Below are 16,526 nucleotides of genomic sequence, written 5' to 3' on the forward strand. Positions count from 1 at the left end.
GGTTAGTTTCTTGAATGTTATCATCATCAGAATTTTACTCGGATTAACAGTTCATCAACAATTTTTTTATGATATCACGTTTCCCCTCCAACTACAATTCTTTTCCTCCAATATTTTTTATGTCACCAGGAAATGCATAATTTTTAAGCAATAATATTAAGATAAAAACACAATTGATTGGAAGATAATCGTATTTTTTAAACAATTATTTTTTGTTCTATCTATTTTGACCGAGTTTTCTCACGAGTAATAAATCTTTAGTGGATCGAAATAAATTTTTCATTGATAATGAGTACCGTGTTTTTATGTTAAGAAAATTGTTAATTTTAAACGAATAAAGAGTCTAATGAGTTAACGGAAAATAGTGTAATGAATAAAAGAAGTTAATGTTTGAAAATTTTTTTGTTTCTGAATGTTTACACGTGTCTCGCTCCTCTCAGCACATCATCGTTATCTACCGCCTATTCAATAAATCTTCAGGTGGTTTCTACTCAGCGATAAGAGGTAACCCCAGTGAGAATAAATGCAATATTGTGAGTTATATATAATACACAGTACAGTACATTTTTTGATAACTTTATTATGAACATTTTTCTAACATTACGTTTTTCTTTCTGTCCGCATTCATTCTCTCAATGATTCGTAAATGTACCTCCTTCCCCCATCGCTACTCCTTCACGTCGCGCCACTGATAAACTCTAATCAACAGCAATTAGCGCACAATCATCGAGGGTTTAATGAACTAAGATGATGAGAACTGAGGAAGAAAAAAGCGTCTTGCTTTCTAGTCTCATTTTTCCGGTTATCTTCGTCGAGATTCAGGCGCCGCTGAGAGACGACTAATTTTCAATAATTTATTGAATTCTATTGCATTCAATCGCGAAAAAAAAACTCCAGGGAAATAAACCTAATGCGCAATACCAGAAACGAGGGGTAAATCGATTTTCCATTTTGTAATCGAAAGACAATAAATAAAAATGTTGAATTACAGTAAAAATTGTACTGTAAATCCAACAATTTTTGTGGCACGAAAAAAAATCTAGAACTGACACCAGAAATTTTTTCTCTGGGTTAATTATATGGGAAATTCTTTAGGACATTTGCATGTCAATTCTAATGCAACATATTTAATGAGAGATTAAATTAGGGAGATCCGTAGGAATAAAATAACGCTTTCCACGCTATCGAGGATAAACTGTTGATGATTGGAGACGGAATTACACTAGATGAAGAAAATAATGTGAGGAGAAATTATGAGAAATCAGGTCAGACGATTACCCACAATCAAGGGTAATATGCAAATGATATTCAAGTATCACCAATGAAAAATAATAATACTGTGGTACAAAGGGAGGTGGGGGAGGGAGGCAGGAGCGCAGGCGTTGATTTACGTGTGCTCATCATTCGAGGGCCGGAAACCGTGATGTATGAATTAGTGTGTATAAATTACAACCACCAGCGTAAACAGAGACATTAAAAGGTTATTGCAGGAGATAATGTTAGAGGTGGGGGTAAAAATCTAATGGAATATCATTGGTCCATCCTCACTGGATAAATTAGTATATTAAATGGAGACATTGATCGTATTTTCTTAGTGTCTGGAGATCAATTGATTCAAAATCCTGATGGCCCATTTAATTTGTTGTCTCATTTGTCAAATGTCTCATTTTTATCAAATGAAAAAATCATTTACAAAATCGAATATAAATAACAATGAGTAAATCCCCTTCAATTAAATTATTTTACTTTAATTCGCATATTGATACGGTAAAAGTCCCTCAATTTTTCATCATCCGCTGACGTTCTTACCCACAAAATCGTTTATGCAAAAACCGGTTGTTCATAAATATTCAAATATACGTAAAGGAGAAGAGAAAATATGAATTGTAAAGGTGAATTCCCGAGTGATGCGTTTTTTATAGCCATTGACACTGGCGCCGGATTATTTATCAAGTGTTCAAGACACGTGGAAAACAACACTAATGTGCCTACATTAAGTCACCTCTTTGCACGTGGATACATATCAACGAGAAGGAAATGTGAGCGCAGAAGGGAGAAATTTATTTTTGCTCCGACGATTAATTTATCCCCATCAGTTGCATCGCTCTGGTCTTTTATTACTGATGAATCATCCAGTGGACCAAATCAATTCTTGAGCATGTAAACAAAGTTGATGTACATATTGATGCTGAACGTTCATCGTAACCTTGACCACGTGCCTCGGTATACGCTACCGGAAATTTAAATAGTGGTAGAATTTCAAAATCAACAGGAAGAGTCACTTATTTGCGAGCTTCATGTGTAATATATTATTTCTATAAATTGGATATTGAATTTAAATAAATACAGTTAGCCAATCAAACGGTGAATCAAGCGTGTCCAAGTACACACTATAAAATCAATAATTTTCAGCAGTCAAATGTGTCAATTAAATGGCGTTAAAAAAAAACTAAAATAATGTAAAATTGATTGTGGAGCGCAATTCAAATTGCATTGAGTACATAATTATCTTTGAAAATATTCATCGAGTCCTGAAAAAAATTGAAAATGTTTAAATTACTATTCTGAACAAATGATGTTCCTGACGATAAATTATTTGTTTATAATTTATATATATATTGCCTGAAGAAAGGCAATTTGTCTGAGTATCAGAATTTTTGAGAATTTGTTTGCAATAAAAAAATTAGTGGAGCTCCAAGAAAAGTACTGATGAATGACTCAACAAATAGAGACGCATTTAATTGGAGAAAAGGATCAGAATATTTGTTTAACCTTCAGGTAATGTAAGAGCAATTATCGAACATGCGATACGAAGTAGTGGAAATCTACGGTATTTTGAAGATGACTCATCCAAAGTAAAATATTTGCCTACGAAATATGGGCAATAATATTCTTATCGGTCATAACTACACTGACCTACTCTCAGCTGTAATCCTGACCACTCGCAAGTACCTTTTACGAGATTAATACAAACGTTGGTGCAAACTATCAACGCCCCGATCCCACGATCTCCCGCCAAGTGTTTTTCTATTTTATTTTTCATTGGGGCATGTGAAAGTTGATACGCCACTTTGTAATAATTCACGATGGAATCATCAGTTATACGTCGATTCATTCACCGAACTAATGATTCCATCAGATTGGAGAGATTAAATTAAAAGAAAAATTAAAGAGAAAAACATGAAAACCAGAAATTTTCAAGTCAAGTCGTTAAGAAGCTATTGCGAAATGACTCTCAATTAACCTCAATTTGATAATGCACTTGAGTACTTCGTGACATTTGATATATAGGAGTGTCTTGAAGGAAAAAATTTTTTGAAGATAGATGTTTACCAATTTGTAATTTTTTTTTTAAATACGACAATACATTTATGATGCGGTATTTGAATATTTAAATTTAAGTACTGCATTCGATCATAAACATCTTTCAAATGCGGTAAATATGATTCATTTCTGAGTTCTTGAGAAAAAAAGAGGAAAAAATACTTTTTAATGTTGTTTTTTTAAAAAACGATTATTTCCCTCGATGTGAACAATTCAGTTTCAGAAATTCCCATAAAATACGGTTACCAACATGTTTCAGACTTTAAAATCATTCGACTTAAATAACAATTGAGATGTTGAAATACTCATTCGTCTGACAGTCAAACAAATTATCATACGTGGAGAGAAAATTCTTAAAAAATTACTGTGCCGAGGACTAGAATCGAGGTGCAACATGCCAGAAAACTGGAATGTCTTTTACGCACACGTAAAAATTACTATCAATATCGTAAATTTTGTAATTAATGATATGTGGCTTTGTAGAATTTACTAAACAGCACTATAAAATTTCAAACTTTGTAATTTTTTATTTCAGGTTAAATGAAAAATTGATAGAAATTTTTTAAAAATTCCTATCTAGGTCAGTTTATGGTATTGGGCCTTTTTTCATTTTTTACTGTACCACACAGCAATTTATGGAACGTTCAGTAAAAAACTGGGTAACTATTCCGTCATTTTTACAAAATATTATTTTGACTGGCACATCACGAAACAGGTGCGTAATTTTTCAAGAATTTCTCTCTCCATATATTCTGACATTTTTCACTGTCTGAAAAATGTCTACAAAACTTTTCTAAAATTCGGGCACATTTTTTTACCGTACGACATTCCCCACCCGAAATATTGAGATCCGACCTCGGGATATCTCACAATAAACTAAACTCCCATAAAAATTTCTCGCGACCTCGCTGAAGGCCACCCTGACGGCGCCAAAAATCACTAAAACCAAATGGATTCGTGAACAGTGTATTCCGCCCAAAACGCCTCACACGCGACACACACACCCACACCCACACAGTTGAGTAATGCCTTTATACGCGTATGCACGTCCTCTTCATTACGCAAATCATTTTCAATTTATAAATAGGAACCGCTATTTGGCAACCACTGTTGTTTACCAAGTCCGTCCATATACGGAGGATCATGGCTTATGTATATGTATTCATACGTTGATTTTTCTCATGTGTCAGTGACGACTGGGTGTGTGCATATCTCAGTATTCTCAATCGCACCTATCTCACTCTCTGGAGCCGCCTGAACGTGAAGTATCGGCGAATAAAAAATTTAAAAAATGTAAAAATTTTTAATCATATTTTCATAAAAAAACATTTCACCTCAGATAATTAACTGGCTAACGAATTTTGCTGTTTCTATTCACGAACAAAATGCGTGAGTGTCCTCTAGATATGTTGGTTTGCCCTCGGGGAATTATCAATACCTGAACTGAATGGAAAAACTTTTCTCTCACTCTCATTCTATGTGAATGCACATCTGTGTGTTGTATGAAAAATCGTTGCGCATGCGAATTTGCACATAATGTCTGCGAACATCGTGAGAATATAAAGTGAACCCTGAGATTGTGTTCATGTATTTCAACGGTATTGTCTGAGAATGTGGTGATATTTATTTCACTATTTTTCAACTATTATTTTGAAATAGGAGAAGTTGGGGATTGAGCGAGAAAGTATGAACTGGTGGTTCTCAACCGTTCATTATTGTTTTTAAATTGAACAATTGTTGTAGAGAAGATGTACCAGTTGACAAATAAATCTCCTGGATAAATGTCCCCAAGAATCTATGTTTGACACGGAAAATAATTCAATAATTACCTGCCGTTAAAATTGAAACTTTGCAAACGTTCCAAATTAACGTGTGACGTCGACTCACTGGAGGCCGAAATTATCGTGTGAAATTATCATGTCATTAAGCTGTTTGATACAACTAGTGTAATCTAAGAAAAATATTCAATAAAAATTACGTATCTCTTGCGTAATTCCAGAGCGTAATGGCGGTTGTAGGAAATTTTACGGAATTATCACGCCATTTTTCCGAATATTCTGTCATTTTTCCCTGAATTGTCGACGAAAAATTACGCTACTGTCACGTAAAATTTCCCAATCGATTACATATTTTCGCTTCAATCTGTTCGGGAATTCGGCTGAAATCATTCATAAATACGCTGGTGCCTTAGTATGTGGAAATATAAATGTGTGCATGCGTCCACAACATTTTGTGGACGCATGCACACATTTTTTTCTGAGGGGGGTGGAACAGACGGCCATTGTTTCGGCTGAAAAGAAGGATGCGAATAACGCACTTGTTTACGATCTTTCGATACGCCCACAGGGTTTTGTTTCGTTACGCGGGAGGTAGTACAGAGTGAGATTCAGGGGAATGTCCGTGAACAGAATCTGCGGAAGCAATCGATATCGATAAATCGATGGGTAACAGTCCTCGATCTTAATTCTGGACCGTTCGAGACACATATTTATTACAAATACTGAGAAGTTTATTATCATATTCACTATGCATAAATATTATAATAAACTATTTCACGAAAATAAATTTTATTTAAAAATTAAACCTCCAGGGGGTGAAACGAGGGATGAAGATGATTTGTATCACAAAAAAACGCATAAAAAGTCGGTGATTGTCATTTTGTCCCACTTTGCACCCTCTCGAGGTCCGATTTTTATCCAAAATTTCTTTCCCTGTATATGTAACATTTATTAAATAACTTCTCGTTTTGCAATCTCAAAAATAATTGTCAAATAGTGTAATTCATGCTAAAATACCAGTTGAAAATCACATGGATTAATGGACTCACCCTCTCGTCGATGTTGTTCGGGTCCGGGAGCTGAAACAAAAAGGAAAAACATTAATATTGCACTACATAACATAACATTACAACACATTATATTCAATAACATAAAGTGGAAGGGATGTGCCTTCATTAATCTAAATTAATTCCTTAATTCCGAGCGGATCACCATTTTGAAAAACCTTAAGTTCAAATTTATTACTAATTTCTTATATAGTAACTACGATCCCATCACGTCTTTTGTCATATTCACTAGTTTGATCTTCTTTCATTGAAACTCAGTCATTCACATTTACTACCAATTGCGAATATATTAATAGTGATGGATTTATGATTTCCATACTATTAATAGATCTAGCAATTGACTCCGGTGGTCTTGACTTGAATGAAAAAAAAATGGGGGAATTGACATAATTGTTTCAATTTTTTTTTTCAATAATTAATGCAACTTGCACATTGGTAATTATTTCATACAGGAAAATTCGGAAGTATCTAGCGGAAGATGTAGGAACTAGTTCGAGAGTTCCCACTGTCGGTAATGGAGGGAGTGTCTTGAAGTTCTTATGGACACTCGGCAACTGCAGATTTTGTGTCGGAATTTTTCAATCTGACTAATTAATACAGTTCCCACAACAACATTCAGATGTCACGAACAAAACACAATTCGTACAAATTGGTATAAATTGACCGTAATTGGTAGCGATCTGTCCCGAACGGTAGAAAGCCAATTTCATCGCGTGCTAAAATCAATTTCAACTGCAGATAATATGTCGTCGCTGGGAGACCTTTATTACCCCGTTAATAATAGTCGTGTGGGTGTACTAATAACAGAGGAATGGGAGAAAATCAATTGGATGAAGGTTCCCCGATGAATTACGAATGTGCATCCCACGGTATTTGAAATTTCATGAAATTCAATTGTGTTCGGAATTCAATGTATATTGGGATTGGTCGGGTATTTTGGAATTGACGGGAAGAGCGGAAGTGTAACACTGATCAATTTCAGCTTTCATGCAAAATCAATATGAATTTTCCCCTGTCAAAGGAACATGCAATTTTCAATTCAATTCAATGTTCGGTAATTTTTATTGAATATTATTTTAAACTACTGTACAGATCAGTAAAATTTGTTTTCCGTACTGATCTTCACTTTCCTCATCCGGGGATTGGAACTGGGTCCATCCTCGACCTCGAAAAATGAAAAATCACTGCTGAAAAATACCGTTCATGACCGGACTAAAAATCCTTATAATCCTCGCCTTAAAATAAACTATTCCATGCGGATGGAAATGACTCTATTGAGAGTGTCGCTTGATCTCAAGAGTCAGTTTTTACCGCACCTTCTGCGTGCGATAAACCAAAGATTAGAGTTCATTCTCGAATCGTTCTGATATTATTTAACAATCCCGGTCCGTAATCCATCAGATTCACTATCAAATTTGTTACTCAACTAAACTGACTCTGAAATTAATTCAATCGGAATAATGTGCAGCATCAGTCAAGGAAAATACTGAATCATTTGCTCATCATCACTTGATACAACTCAAATAATCTGATACAACGTGAAGATGCTGCTAACGAAGCCGGCTAATTAAATTTTCGCGGAGTCTTTCCTTGCCGCTGATTTTTACAGGACGAATAGTCGAGCTGATTAGCCGACACAAGCGGATTCGTTACGGTCCTCTCGTACTTGGATTTAAATTCATCGGGAATTCTCGGCTCCACAAAAATGGATCATTTTTCAAAAAAACTGCTGCAATCAACGGTAAGAGGATTCCTCGGGATGAGAAAAAAAAATTATGTAGACGTGAAAAAAGAGTTGCAGTTTCATGGAGCGCGATATCAAAAGGGATTTGATTGTTCGGCTCCTTCGGGAAAATGCCGATGTCGATAAAAACGGAGGGAATAAAATGCAAATAACTGGAGCATTTTACGAAACCATTTGGGTTATCGTCGTACGAGCTGCGGTGCGACAGTCGGTACTGATAGTAAACAGTTTTTTCATGATCGAAGTGATATATACAGGGGATTATTGATCGATATTATGATGCAGCGAGGAAAAGTAATAATTTTTTTTGTAGAGTAAAAAATGGTTGCAATGACTGAGAGGTAGAATCGACTCAACGTTTATAAAATATCGACAATCAATATTAACTGTCAATCATCAAAGAATGGAATATTGAAAGGAGAAATATTTCTCCGAAGTAAATGAAGACGGAACATTTTTTTTCTCTCAGTAATAAGAGAGTTTCGAAGTAATATATTGGTATATGTGTTATTAGAACAATATTATAATATATTATATTACATTTAGCACCATAATCAGTTTTAATTCTTCATGAAATAGGGAATAACAATGAGAATTTCAACTTAAAATCCCTTTCACACCCTTAAAAAAATATCTAATTTAGATATTTTATGTAAATAAATTTCTAATTTTAACCAATTGTCATTGTTCATAATTCCTTGATCATAATATCGATATTTGGTATTTCGCAGATGTGCTGGAAAAATTTGATTTCCTTTTTTCAATATAAAAGCCGATAAAACTATACTTGACGCCTTGCTCTCCTCGTTATTTATAATTTTGCAAATGAAATTTTCAAGTGACTCTGTCAGTCTGGTACTTCACCAGTAAATAATGTCACGTTCAATTTTCTAGATCAACCCCGGATGAATATAAAATACACATCCTCATCCCTTCGTTATTTTTTTATTTCGAACAGGATTCGGCGCGTGGCGGGAATAACAACTGTGTTATTTCATTTTCATCCCTCGTTTTAATACCAATTTGAGGTCAAAGGGATAAAATCAATAAATTCCCGTAGGACCACTCGATCGTAGTGGAAAAATGCGAGAGTTGATGAGGAAACTGATGAACAGCGATTGAGAGAGGAAAATTATTCTGCTGATGTGATTTAATTATAATAAAATTTTATTTCATAAAAAAACATGAACAAATATTGCGTATCAATAAAATTACAGTGCATAATGTTATGCATTACTTTGGGGATCTCCCAACTGTTTGTCGATGTTGAAAGCCTACCTGAATGATAATACAATTGGCAATTATCGCTTCGTAAATGCATTTACATGCATTTGTTATATGAGGGAGAAGTGAACGACGATATCAATGAAGCCCACAAATACGCTTCTGTGAATAGCAGGTATCAATCAATTAGTGACTATGTACAATCGATACTCAGGTGTATTCACAGACATTCAATTTCAATTATTCAACATATTAAGGAGAGGTTCACATCGGAGGCAAAAATTTTATTTTTCATGTGATTTTTCCTGAAGAATACGATTTTCTAATCAGGATTCGTCTCTGATAATAAAGAACTCGAGAATCAATTTTTTAATAATGAAAAAATCAACTTTTGAATAATCCCTAACGTATTTGTTTTCAATACAATTTTTTAGTTTCGCGTTTTTTGGAAGAATTCGATTTTATCGGTCATATTCGTCGTAAAAATCATTGTTGAACTTAAAAAGAATTCTTACTTTTAATGACAATGAGCGAATCTCTGAAATATTAATGAAAATGAATAAAAAAGGTACGAAAAAAACAAAAGTTATTTCAGTCACAAATAGGTATTCCCATTAAGTTGATTTTTCCCATTAAAACATTAATTTTCCACCGTTGGTCGGAGAATTATGAGTTACAAAAAATGTTTTTAAAAAACATTCCTCACCAAATGAAAAAGTTTTTTTTCCTCGCAAAACTATCCTTTGAATAAAGCAGCTCTCACTCCACCCCAAATTGTCCATTTTTCTATTTTTCCAAACTTTTATTATAAAAAACAATAAACCCCTCAACTGAATCTAAAAAAAATCTGAACATTTTTCCAACAGTACTGACGAAGAAAAATTCAACAATAAAGTTGAAAAATATCCAAGCTTTGATGATAAACCGCCATTCTCACACAAATGTATTTTCCCCTCAAAAAATACAAATAGAAATATCCAAGTATTTTCCATCGCTTTATCCCACTCTCAACTCCCTTTACCTTTGAAGTTGCATTTCATTCGATTCTTGAAAAAAATACTCCTCCCAGTATATTTCCCTCAAGCACTCCCACCATCTCGAGACTTTAACATCATTTTACTCTTATAAAAACGTTCTCTCCACACGTCATTCATTGCCCACTCGCTCAAATTCTCAGCGAGTTTCCATACAAAAATGGAGAAAAAAAAAATAGGATTGACAATAACATTGGATGAAGGTGTTTGATAGCACTGATGATCCATTCGTTGATATTCAGTCATCATATTTAACCACCAATGAGAAGCCAGGGTAGAATGACAGTGACACAAAGTGCTGCTAGACAACTGGCACACATTGCCAATGGACTTGCTGCTATGTCATTCTGGTCATTATCGATTCCATAGTCCTCGTCTCTCTCGTATTCCCTGACTTCGACGTCACATCTGAAGCAAACACGGGTCGCCTTTGGGTGAGAGCTGTCACGACGTAGAAACAATGCCGATCCCTTTCTCTCTAATTTCCATCCTGGCTCTTGCAGCAGCATTCTTGTCATTTGCATCTTGACTTTTGGCTTCCGCTAAGTCGAATCGCCTCCAGCAATGGTGAAAAGATACCCCGGAACTCAATCTGATATTCCCTATTTTCGTCGTATCTGAAAATGAGATATTTTCCATCAGTTTGGAAATCTTCAGGAGTAATAGTGATACTGTTCAACGGCAATTCTGGGGAAATAATGAGGGATGGGGTTGTCACTTTATGCGCTAAGTTATCAAATTTAGGAAAGCACGAAACTTGAAATTATTCCACATTTATGGGATATGTCTGGTAGATAAAGTTTACTGTTTTATTTGCTGAAGAGTATTCAATGCCGGGAATGGGAAGCGAATTAAACTCATCATTCGGTGGAAAAATGTTGGTTCAGAGATAAAAGACCAGAACAACTCTAGAGAATTTTTAAAAAAGTCAACTCCATAGAACTAGAATTATAATGTGAATGTTTTCGAGGAAAAAATTTATCTAAATCGATGGTATCGATTCTTGAACATCTGTCTTTAATATGAAGCCATCTACGTTTATTTCTAGATCATCAAGAGTAAACTAAGAGAGAAGTTCCATAAAAATTACCCCGAAAGTTTGGTAATTCAGAAGGAACGTGTCATTCAGAGAATAATTCCAAAACTAATTTGAATTTCTACGTAACGTGAGAGGAAATTCATCCAAAAGTCACTGAATTTCTACGGAGGAGTCCGTAATTTTTCAATAACTTCAATAATATTTTACCCTTAATATAATGGGAACCTTATCAACATCATCATGTTTACATTATTTCAATAAAATTCCCAACTACCCAAAGAAATAATATTTGCAATGACAGGAAAATCATAAATTTCATTACTTTTTCCTGCCAAATCAAATTAAATATATATGTCATGAGAATTACGAGTCACCTTTTCATACCAACGCATACAGAATGAATAATTCACAAACTTACGAATAAACTGCATTCATACAATTTAAATTTCAACTCAATAACTGAATGTTCCATTGAAAATAAAAACGAGCGTAACATCTGTTTATGCCGGCCGTAACAAACATTAACAATATTTTATCCAGATGCAATGGAAAATAACTGCATTCACCGCGAATTTTCCGTAATTGCTTGATTCTCTTTTATTAAACGTATTTTCTCTGATATTTCAGGCAGAATAATGTGGGATTTGAGCGGATATTTGTTTTATGGATCGGTATATCTTATCGAAAAAGCCGTAAAACTCGGTATTATCACCCATTTTCCGAGTATAATATATCTACCCAGAGACTATGAATATCATTCATAGAAGATAAACAGAAAATAGACAGGTTTTTACAGCCAATATAAAAGAAACTAAGATGATATAACGGGTTCGGTGAAAAGTTTTCAATGGGTTTTCGCGAGGTCGACGAGTGTATTCAATCTTTTTTAATGAGGAGACTGACGAGGAGAGAAGGAATTAGTTGTAAAGTTTTCGGGCTTTTGTGATATGACCGCCGGGTCATAACGAACGTTGAGGTTTTGTGAGTAAAAAGGAGGTGACGCGGAGGGGCCGGGGGGGATTTAGGGGGGTGGGGGAATAACGAGGAAAAAGTGGAAAAAACAAAATCGTGGAGATGAGGTGGTGGAAATTTCTCTCTTGGGAGATTCCATCGAGTTTTTTTTTTCTCCAACTCTTGAATGACACGAAGCTGGCTTGAAAATTCAAATTCACTGGGCGTCGGGGGGGAAACAATGCAGAGACACCAGCGCATCCATAAATGTTGGAAAAACATTGAGAAGAGAAATCATGGAAAATAGAAGGGGCGAAGGGGAATGGGACACAAACGTGTTGTTACTGAAGTGAATGGAAACATGATAAAACAGAATAGAACAGCCGAGTGCAAGAACAGGAACAGAATAAGAACATTTTACGTTGTGATAAACTATTTGTTGAAGCTCAGGGGGTGAAAGTTTTTTCGAGGGGGAGGGGAAGGGTGAAATTCGGATACGTGCGTACGACTTTTGCAATTTATTGTAAACTTATGAATGGGGGGGGGGGATGGGTATTGGATAATTGAGTAGAGGGAAAGGGATTTTGGATAAAAATTAGACCTCTAGAGGGTGAGAGGTGGGATGAAATGACAATCAACTACTTTTTACGTCAACTTTTGGTGGAAAAATGATACTTGGGAGGGTAAATTCTGAGATAAAACTAACATTCGTCCCTTCTTTCAACCCCTGGAGATCTAATTTTTCCTAAAATTTCGTTCCCTGTGCATGACTTATCGTTCCTTTCGGCAGAAGGGGTACACGAACAGAAAAATTCCACATAAACAGTCACCGATTTTGGGTGGATGACGATTTCATTAGAATATTCAAATATTTGGAATTATTTTCCACTCGAATGTTGATTTTTGCAATGTAAATGCCCTTCAATCGTTTCATTTAGTCGCGGCAGTGGCAATGGTGAAGCAATAATCCTGATTTTTCAAAGAATCGTGGAGGGGTTAGGGTATGAAGTGGTAGATTCATCTACTTTGTTTGACGTCAAACAAAATCATAGACATGAAATGCTGAGAATTTCCCTTTTGTGAGATTCCGCTGATTGTTTTTTCGAACTATTGAGTGACATGAAGCTAGCCTGAGAATGTAAATTCACTGGGCATTCGGGTGGGAGGGAGTGAGGGAGGGGGAGGGGTGAGAGGACAATGTAGAGGCAAAATCCCATCCATAAATGTTGGTAAAACATCGAGAAGAGAAATCATGAAAAGCACAAGTGGCGGAGGGAAATAGGAAACAAACGCTTGTTGTTACTGAAGTAAAGGGAAACATGATAAAACAGAATAGAACTACCGAGTGCAAGAGCAGGAACAGAATAAGAACATTTTGCGTCACGATAAACCATTTGTCGCAGTTTCGGGGAAGGGATGAAAGTTTTCGAGGGGGTAAAGAAAGGGGGGGAATGAAATTTGGGTACGTGCGTACGACTTTCGCAATTTATTGTAAACTTACGAATGCCGGGGAGACACTTGGCTCGAGTAGAAGATGGTAGCCACATTTGGATTCGATTGTTATCGGATAATTGAGTACACAACTTTTCGTTGCTTTTGATGGGAAAAGTGGTATGCGGGAGCGTTATCGGTTGGAAAACTTCCTGCAAGAAAATATTTTGATTTGAGATAAAAAGTTGACCCTTTAATCGAACGGAATTTCATTCAAATGTGCGAGTGTCTGGGAGTGTTTTATATCTTGAAAAATTAGTTGGGAATTTTGTAATGTTTTTGAAATGAAAAATTCCGCGCAAAGAGCCGTTTATCGAGTTTAGGAATTGACATTCGAGAGGCAATAATCCTGGTCTTGCAGAGGATTGGAAGGAGCTTGAGGTGTAGGTGGTTGATTTGTCTACTCTGTGCTACGTCAAACAAAACCGTAGACAAACGGTGAAGAGAATTTATCTCTCGGGAGAATCCACTGATTGTTTTTTCTCAAGTCTTGCGTCAGATATGGAGAGGAAAGTCGAGAACAAATGTGGAAATGAGGTGCAAAGCCTTAAGCGCTAAATTTTCTTAGGAATTTCAAATACTTTATGGGGAGAGAAAAATTTGACAATTTTTATAGTGTGATTCTGATAAAAATTACTAGCTGAGAAAAATTACCATGCAGCCTAGGAAAAATTCTTTATCGGCTTGGCAAACTTGGAAAACTCCTATACCGGTCTCGTAAAAATTCAAAGTCGGAGTAAGAGTTGGTACAAAAATACTGAGGATACCGGTACGACGAGGGTTAATTATAATCCAGCATTAGAATTAGTTCCGATATTTCCCCGGTAAACTTCTCGGTTTTGTCCCGTGCGATCAGCCTTAAAAATATTTATTTAAAAAAATTAAAACTCCCTCCAATCAGGGACTCATTGAGTTACCAATGGGGCAATGCTGGTGCAATAATCCTGATCTTTCACAGAATCGTGAACAGCTTGGGGGCATAGGTGGCAGCTTCATCTGCTCTGTGCAAGACTAAACGACCAGATAAACCAGCTCAACTTTGCTCGTATCCAAGGAGCCTCTCGTATGGGCTTTCAGTAATGTTAACGTGGTTTTGCCCACCCTCTGTTTAGCCCCATTCCCCATCCACTTCGTAAAGTTTATTTGTGATCGAGCTATTTGCCGCACATGGTGGGGAATACACATCGGTCAGGGGGAAAACAAAATGGAAGAGAGCCGTAAACCGAAACAATAAAAAGAAGATCATCATTTTCTCAGGAGTGGAAAGGGGACTAGGGCGGATATTTTATTCTCGGGAAATTGAAAACAGAGGGAACCAACTTGAGAAGTCATATTGTTTTTTTTTCTCTGTTGATTTTGTTAGCACTCGAGGGATCTTGATCTCAAAGGAATTTTTCGTCTGCGTCTTGGAGCGAATTGCAAGTGTTGTTAATCCCCGTTTGTCCTGTTTTTTTTTTCTCTCATTCTTTAATTTTCTCTATTTCGCAAAGAAACTTATGGAGGCAAATACGGGCCTCCCACGACTGTTGAAATTATATTTTATGAGCACTGTTCAGAATTGAAGAGTTTGAGTTAAAAATTTTTCAACTAACGGATTAGTTTTCGATTGTTTGTTTTTAGTATTGCAGAGAAGTTATGTAATTTCCTTAAGAGATATCGTGTCGTATCGAATCAATTCAGTTGTGGACAAACGCGGAAGTTTCCAGCCAGACAATAAATTTCGTTATTTTAATTATTCTCGTGAAACATTTATGTCTTCTGACTACGTGCATTTGTTCTACTGAGAATTATATGACCACCCGAGTTTATTATGTAAATGTTATTACGCAGTGTATGTCTTTGGCCAATAAACGTTCGTAATTTCCGTGAGACAAATTATAATTTCAGAAGGAGGCTATAATTTTATTACTGAAGCCGCTACTTTGATTATTATTTTTCAGAGACACTGAAAAGCATTCAAATAGAATGAAAAACTTGTCTAACATCCAAACATTACTTGAAATTAATAATCAAGTAATTATTAAGAATAATTACATTTTTTTTCTGTCAGAAAAATTCGACAGTTTTTCTCTGTTTATCACATATTATTTCAGAGAATTTGGTAAAATTTGTTAAATAAATTTGCTCCCCCCCTTAAATATTTCCACGAAACTTGTGGGCTCCTCCGTAGACCAAATTTTCTTTTTTCTTCAAAGAAAATTCTTCATTTTATTTAAACCTTTTCTCGTTAATTCTCGTTGCTTAGAAATTTCCAGGACCGATATGTCGATTCTCCTGCCTGAAAAGTTTCTGCTGTTCTACAGACTTTAAGATTCTAGAAACTTAGAGGGAGTTGGGTGACCCGGGGGGAAGAAAGACACGAGTGAAAATGTAGTAGCCGTATATAGTAGCCGTTCCCTATTGGCGAACTTCTGATAAGAATTTATTGAGCCATCCGGTAACTCGAGTTCAACTCTTATCCACGAATGCATTCGTCACTCGTTTTCTAGCACAAATGTATCAGGAAATGCGTCAAACTGGAAGACATTACATTGTCCCAGCCCTTGTCCCAGTGGAATGAACAAACAGGGAGAGAAAGTTCAATTCGTAAATGTTCAAACTGTGGAATAAGAAGGGTTCTAATTGAATCAGAGGTGAGAAGTTATAACGCCTAATTTGAATAACCCGAGACTTATTATTCCGGTGCCTTCACATAAATTCTACGATTACTGTTCCATTTTCTGAATCTATTCAACCGAATTATTTTATCATTTTAAAGGAGAAATGGCAATTTCAGTAACACAGTTTACTATCGCGAGTACTATCGGAAAATTCTTTATCATAAAGTTGCGATTGTTAACTTTTTATTTCTCCTCCTATATTGGCCAATCATTT

At 35.6% G+C, this 16,526-nt stretch overlaps 1 protein-coding gene across 1 annotated transcript in view; it reads right to left on the reverse strand.

Annotated features, from left to right (window-relative positions):
• The window catches only part of LOC135166539 (sestrin homolog), a 112,443-nt gene that overhangs the window by 56,537 nt on the left and 39,380 nt on the right, over positions 1-16,526 (reverse strand). The window contains exon 5 of the mRNA XM_064128858.1: positions 6,152-6,181. Coding sequence (XP_063984928.1) covers positions 6,152-6,181 — 30 coding nt within the window. The remainder of the gene's footprint in view (positions 1-6,151; positions 6,182-16,526) is intronic.

Source organism: Diachasmimorpha longicaudata, chromosome 10, assembly GCF_034640455.1.
Source record: "Diachasmimorpha longicaudata isolate KC_UGA_2023 chromosome 10, iyDiaLong2, whole genome shotgun sequence".
Lineage (NCBI taxonomy): Eukaryota > Metazoa > Arthropoda > Insecta > Hymenoptera > Braconidae > Diachasmimorpha > Diachasmimorpha longicaudata.